This window comes from Mixophyes fleayi, chromosome 6, assembly GCF_038048845.1.
Source record: "Mixophyes fleayi isolate aMixFle1 chromosome 6, aMixFle1.hap1, whole genome shotgun sequence".
Classification (NCBI taxonomy): domain Eukaryota; kingdom Metazoa; phylum Chordata; class Amphibia; order Anura; family Limnodynastidae; genus Mixophyes; species Mixophyes fleayi.
This window is the reverse complement of record NC_134407.1, coordinates 33173142-33180365: the sequence shown is the minus strand read 5'-3', so window position 1 is coordinate 33180365 and position 7224 is coordinate 33173142. Positions and strand designations below refer to the sequence as shown.

Below are 7224 nucleotides of genomic sequence, written 5' to 3'. Positions count from 1 at the left end.
GCTCCGCTTCCTTTATCAGTTGGAGTACCAAAAGGCTCAGTCCTAGGTCCTCTGCTACTTTCTATCTACACCACTTCTCTTGGAAAACTAATAAGCTTTTTTGGATTTCAGTATCATCTCTATGCGGATGATACACAAATCTATCTATCCTCTCCTGATCTCTCACCATTTGTGTTGTCTCGCGTTACTGACTGTCTTTCTGCCATTTCATCTTGGATGTCTCCTTGCCAACTCAAACTCAATCTTTCAAAAACTGAATTAATAATATTTCCACCTAAAAACACATGTTTCCTGCCTGACATTTCTATTTCTGTTGATAACATGACCATGAATCCCACCCCGCAAACTCGCTGCCTAGGTGTAATCCTTGACTCACAACTATTGTTTATTCCCCACATTGACTCTATATCTAAATCATGTTACATACACCTTATGAACATTTCCAGAATACGTACATATCTCACACAAGACACTACGAAAACCTTAATTCATGCACTCATCATCTCCTGCATCGATTATTGCAATTCCCTCCTTACTGGTCTTCCCAAAATCAGACTTGAACCCCTACAATCTATTTTGCCCGCAGCTGCTAGAATGATTTTTCTTGCAAACCTTCTTCCTCTGCTGAGCCACTTTGTCAGTCTCTACATTGGTTGCCTGTTTTTCAACAAATCCAATATAAAATTCTTCTACTAACATACAAGGCCGTCAACAAAACTGCACTGACAAATACTTGTCTCAAAATATCTCCCAACTCGACACCTCCGCTCTGCACAAGATCTGTGTCTCTCTTCCACTCTCATCACATCCTCCCATTCCCAGTAATAGGACTTTTTTCGGGCTGCACCCACCTTGTGTAATTCCCTCCCTCGCACAGTAAGACTTTTAAGCGTTCTCTGAAAACCACCTCTTCAGGCAAGCTTATGATATTCCTCAACCAGCATCTTAATCTCCCTAGGTTACCCTATTACCACCCTCTACACAGCTAACACAAGACAACAACCCTCTGACCAACATTGCTGTGTGACTGATCACATAGCCCACTCAATACTTTTTACCTTTGCATTCCAGCTGGTCCAATGTGCAATATGATGTAGCACGTGCCCTTGTGTTTCAAACTCCCATTGTCCCTTAGATTGTAAGCTTGCGAGCAGGGCCCTTTTACCTCTGTCTGTATGTATTACCCAGTATTGTTTTATTAATGTTTGTTCCCAATTGTAAAGCTCTATGGAATTTGCTGGTGCTATATAAATAAATGTTGATGATGATGATGCTACCATGCAAAGGGTGCAAATTAGTTTATTATTTTGCACGTAAGTAAAATAGTGGCTGTTTGTTCATGTAGCACACAAATACTTGATAGCTTTTTTTACACTCAAATTTAAAATTGATCTAGGACATGCCCGACCCCAACTATAAATCTCTCCCCACATATTAAATTTACCTCTCCGTCCAATGCAACATGGTTTTGCCCAGGTGCAAATTTACTCCTTTTTTATGTTACTTGTTGTTTTGGAGAGAGTAGCAGGGTCATCATCTATCATCATCATCTATTTATTTATATAGCGCCACTAATTCTGCAGCGCTCTACAGAGAACTCATTCATATCAGTCCCTGCCCCATTGGGTCTTACAATCTATATCCCATAACTTACACACAAACACTGAGAGAGACTAAGGGCAATTTAATAGCAGCCAATTAACCTATGAGTATGTTTTTGGAGTGTGGGAGGAAACACTGCGAAAACCTTAATTCATGCACTCATCATCTCCCGCATCGATTATTGTGTGATATTATTGCGTGACGTCATCATGCCCGATATTCAGTGAGGAGCGGCGCAGTGAGGAGCCAGCAAGAAGACAGGAAGAGAAGAAAAGAGAAGAAAGAAGCGAAAAGGAAGGTAAGTAAAGGAATGGAGGCAAGGGTGGGGCAGAATGGCACAGGGTGATTAAGAGGGGAGGGAAAGCAGGATGACACAAAGTGATGAAGGGGGGAGCAGAATGGCACAGAGAGAAGAAGGGGGGGGCAGAATAGCACAAAGTGAGGAAGGGGGGAGCAGGATGGCGCAGGGTGATGCAGGGGGGCAGGATGACACAGGGTGATGAAGGGGGGAGGAGGAGGGAGCAGGGTGATGAAGGGGGAGCAGGATGGCATAGAGTAAGGAGGGGGGAAGCCGCATATCACAGAATGAGGAAGGGGGGAAGCAGCATGGCACAGAGTGAGGAAGAAGGGAGCAAAGGCAGCATGGCACAGGGTGATGAAGGGGGGCCAGGAGAAGGGGGGAGCAAAGGCAGCATGGTACAGTGTGAGGAAGGGGGGCCAGGTGAAGGGGGGAGCAAAAACAGCATGGAGAGTGCAGTGTGATCATAAGGGGGCACAGTGTGGTGATGAAGTAACAGTAATAATTGTGTGATAGCACAGGGGTTTGTGGCAATGTAGTGTGTGTGTGTGTGTGTGTGTGTGTGATGGCACAGGAGCTTGTGGCAATGTAGTGTGTGTGTGTGTGTGTGATGGTACATGGGGCTTGTGGCAATGTAGTGTGTGTGTGTGTGTGTGTGATGGTACATGGGGCTTGTGGCAATGTAGTGTGTGTGTGTGTGTGTGTGTGATGGTACATGGGGCTTGTGGCAATGTAGTGTATGTGTGTGAGGTAGGTGGTGGCTACTTAATGGGTGCTATTTTGTTTGTGGCGTGATAGTGGGGCAATTTAATTTAATAGTGGGGACTATTAATTTAAGATAGGGTGGTTTGGGGGCTATTAATTGAATATGGGGGTGAGTTTAAGGAGAATGAGGTCTATTTATTAAATGTGAATATGAATTATTTAATGGCAGTGATGATTGCGGGAAATATGTATATTTATTAAATGTAAAAACTATTAATTTATTGCTGGGGCTGTTTGGAGGGATGGAAATAGGTTTATTTATTAAATGGGAATACTATTACTTTAACGTTTTGGTTGGAGGGATATAAATCTATTTATTAAATGGGAATACTATATACTATGTTGGGGCTGGAGAAAGGCCTAATTATTAATAATTGCTGCTATTGATTTAACATGAGGGCTGGTTGGAATTTTCTAAATGTACCCATATTTTTTTTTTCAAATAGGGCCCCCAACATTCCAGGAACCAGACAACCCGCAACTAAAGAAACCAGCAGCCACAGGTGGTGAACGTGACAAGAACAGGTAGAAGACTGTTCTGCCCAATCAAAGGAGTGCAAGACTGTATACTTTTTATATACACACTGCATTCTTTATATACTACACTATAGTGGTAGCTGTCTTTCGTGGGCATACCACACCCCCTCTAGTGGTTTGGTTACGCCTCTCTAGTGGCTGGCCACACCTCCTCTGGTGGGCCTCTACCATTGTATTCCCCCTGTGGGCCCTTCATGCCCCAGTTCGACACTGGACAGTAGCCTTATACACAAAGAGCCCCATTTAGAGTTACGAGTAAATCCAGGTAAATGTACAAATTTGCACTTGGATAAACCATGTTGTTATAGAAGTGAAGCAAATGCTTTTTTATACATGCAGTAAAATCACTGCCTGCTATTCCATATAGTACAAAATAGTGGGCAACTTAATTTTTGCATTGTGATTTAAAGTTGAGCTAGGAAGCTCCCTCCTCCCAACTCTAAATCTGTCCGTTCATTTTACATTTGCTCCACCCCCTGCAACATCAAGGTACAAAAATGTGCCTTCTAGTGGGATTTACTCCTGACACTAAATGGGGGCCGAATGTTTCATACATTTCAATTAGCTTCTTAATACCAGATGCAAATATAGGAGCTAATATAACTGTATGTATTAAATGTGAATCCATGTGTTATTTCTGTGGATTATTTTTGTCTGTGAGAGTATACTGACACAAAAGTGTACTGAAACCAAGCCCTCACACTCAGGGTAAGATGAAACACAACAATTTTAGTTTATGGGTTTTCTTTTCTTAAATATATCATGTCTGACTTAAAATGTTAGCAATTCATATTAATAAGCTGGGTTTATGTTAGTGGGTGATTGTTGCCAATGAAAGCCTTATGACAGCTCTGCAAATCATTCTCTGATGCATGAGAGTGTTGTCACTTAGACATTTATACAATTTGTGTTATATACATAAAGATGTACATTTGTTGTTCTAAACAAAGGTCGCAACATTCTGTCTTTCTATGTCCTTGTGTATGTATGTTCTGTCTTTCTACGTATACATTGTTTCATTTATGATGAAACCTAATCATTTATTTTTACTGTGGAAGGTAAGTTTTACTGTTGCTTCACCAACAAAAACCAGAACTAAAACAGAAGCATCAAAGCTAAAGAACGACATTGTTGCAGTGTTAGAAATTGCTTTATTCATTATTATGATCCCAGCAATATGCACACAACAACTATGCTAATGGATGCAGCACATTATCTTTTAAAAGCCTGGCACTGTGATTGGTGAATGCTGTTAGTACGCTGTACATAAGTTCTTCATACTGACTGTGCAATGGAACACAAACATTAATGCGGGTTATTGAACTCTATGGAGAAGTAAACACTGTGCATGTACATTCAGATGGACCACGGACACAACATGCACTGTTTCTGGCATGCAGGCTGATGTCATTTTTGGACCCTAACTCAATGATGTAGTTCTGTATATACTATATTCACCATGTGTTGGGTGAAGGCCAGGCAAGACGTACCACTGGCTCATGAATAGCACCAGGTGCTTGAGCTCCAATGGAATTATGAAGAAATAACATTCACATCGTTCAACTTCCGACACCTTTGGCAACAACGTAGGGAGATATCAGCATGATAACCTGCTTCTTGTATAGCCTGGAGGCCCCATTACCTGAAGCCAGGAGTTTGTTCCAGCTGCAGCTCTTGAAGACTCAATCTAATCAGAAGAGTTCCAATGAAGAGAAATGGATAGATTGAGATGCCGGGTTGCTGTAATTGAAATGAGTGAGCTGCTTTGAAGTCTTGCTCCTGGCTTCTGGTAACAGGGGTGTACCGTGTGTCAGGGGCAATTATAATAAGGTGAAGTTGTCCAGAAGCGGTCCGTCCACTCCTTATCCTTTAAGAAAGTAGGAATAAGAACATCCCAAGTGAGGAAATTAACTGGGGATAACACGAAGAAAACAATTTATCTCTGGGTTTAATGAATTGGGCAGTTCTGCTATGTGACAGGATTGGTCCATCATCAAGGAAAATCCTAGTGAACAAAGACTGAGATGTACGTCAATATGAAAACACCCATCTATTATTTTCACAGGCACAGATGTCAACTATGCAAAGTTTTAAAATATTTGTTGTTTATTTTAGTTTTCATGGTCCAGTGTACCATTTACAGTAAAGACAAGCAAACACGAAAGATCATGTGTAAGTTACTAATATAAAATTGAAATCAAAGTGACCTGTAATAACACATGCTGTATGAACTGGCCAGGCCATATAGACATTGGCTATGGCTGACAAAAGCATAGTAATAATATAGTTTCTAGGAAGGTCAAGATTTGGTTCTGAATAAGGTGAGGGAAATCTTGGGCCATAGAGATTAATGACAAAAGAAGTATTACAGAAGACAAAATATACTGGCTGCATGGCTGACGAGAGGAGAACCACTTAGAGAAGGGCTACTGAAACGTGTTTGAAATAGAAACTGAGCTAGCAAACATTAGTATGGAGGCGTTGTGGATCAAGGCAAAATAGGTTAAGAAAATGTATAAAAATGTGTTTGGAGTTTATTTTGAATTAAACATTGAATCTAAACATCTGTTTGTTGATCAGTATGGTCTTCTAAGCAGCAGCCATTGTGTTTTGCTTTAACATGTTGTCGTTGAGTTGGGTGATTGACTGATATTGGGGGTTTGCTTTGGTACCAGGATTTTAAGAGTTCATTCACCTGATCCTGATCAGTAATTCCGTGCAGGTGGTCTTCTTCGTCCTCTGTCTTCTTGACCAAACGAGCTATCTTCATTTCATTGTGCATGCTCTGGAAGAAATGGAGGATGCATTTATGGGCAAAGTCTCGTGCATGTTCGCAACAAGTCTCGTCAAAAATCTTCTGCTCAATATCAATGTAGTTGCTCCAGTAGCGGGTTTGCAGAAAAGCTGTCTGGTCAAAGCAAGGCTTGAGGGAACGAGCAAGGAAAGCCAGGATAATGAGACACAACAGGATGCTCCATCCTAAAGCCTGAAATGAAATATATTATGAAACAATTTCAGCAGGCAAACTATATAAACAACCAATGAGACATCATGTATTAACCAACCATAGCACTTATTTTTTTTTTCAACTTACCCCCACCTTACCTATATATATATATATATATTTATTCCCCCCTTGCCTGTATACAGTATATACCCCCACCTTACCTTTATATATATGTGTATTTTTATCAATAAACAAAATGCAAAGTGAATGAACAGAAGAGAAATCTAAATCAAATCAATATTTGGTGTGACCACCCTTTGCCTTCAAAACAAAATCAATGCATCACTTCTTCTAGGAACACTTGTACACAGTTTTTGAAGGAACTCGGCAGGGAGGTTGTTCCAAACATCTTGGAGAACTAACCACAGATCTTCTGTGGATGTAGGCTTGCTCAAATCCTTCTGTCTTTTCATGCAATTCCAGACAGACTCGATGATGTTGAGATCAGGGCTCTGTGAGGCCATATCATCACTTCCAGGACTCCTTGTTCTTCTTTACGATGAAGGTAGTTCTTAATGACATTGGCTGTATGTTTGGGGTTCTTGTCCTGCTGCAGAATAAATTTGGAGCCAACCAGATGCCTCCCTGATGGTATTGCATTATGAATAAGTACCTGTCTGTGTTTCTCAGCATTGAGGACACCATTAATCCTGACCAAATCCCCAACTCCATTTGCTGAAATGCAGCCCCAAACTTGCAAGGAACCTCCACCATGCTTCACTGTTACCTGCAGACACTCATTATTGTACCGCTCTCCAGCTCTTACTGTAATAGAAGTGGAGGCTGAATGTCCCATAGCAACCAGTTAAATGATGTCATTTTTTCTAGTACAGTTTAACCTTCAGTGCTAAGATGAGGCACATATACCTCAAAAGTGCTAAGGACAAATACCTCTCATTCTTAGCATACACAGGGGACCGAGGACGGGGCAGTGCAGAATGACGTTATCGTACTAGCTCTCGGTACTCTGCAATACAAAAAAATTGAAGATCCAGGAGATGTGGGATAGCACTAA

The 7224-nt window shown here is 41.2% G+C and overlaps 1 protein-coding gene across 2 annotated transcripts in view; it reads right to left on the bottom strand.

Moving 5' to 3' along the window:
- Positions 1–4376: 4376 nt before the first annotated feature.
- CALHM3 (calcium homeostasis modulator 3) overlaps positions 4377–7224 on the bottom strand; it is a 29420-nt gene continuing 26572 nt past the window's right edge. For both annotated transcript variants that reach the window (XM_075216213.1, XM_075216214.1), the window contains exon 7: positions 4377–6188. In XM_075216213.1, coding sequence (XP_075072314.1) covers positions 5760–6188 — 429 coding nt within the window. In that variant the 3' untranslated portion in view covers positions 4377–5759. The remainder of the gene's footprint in view (positions 6189–7224) is intronic.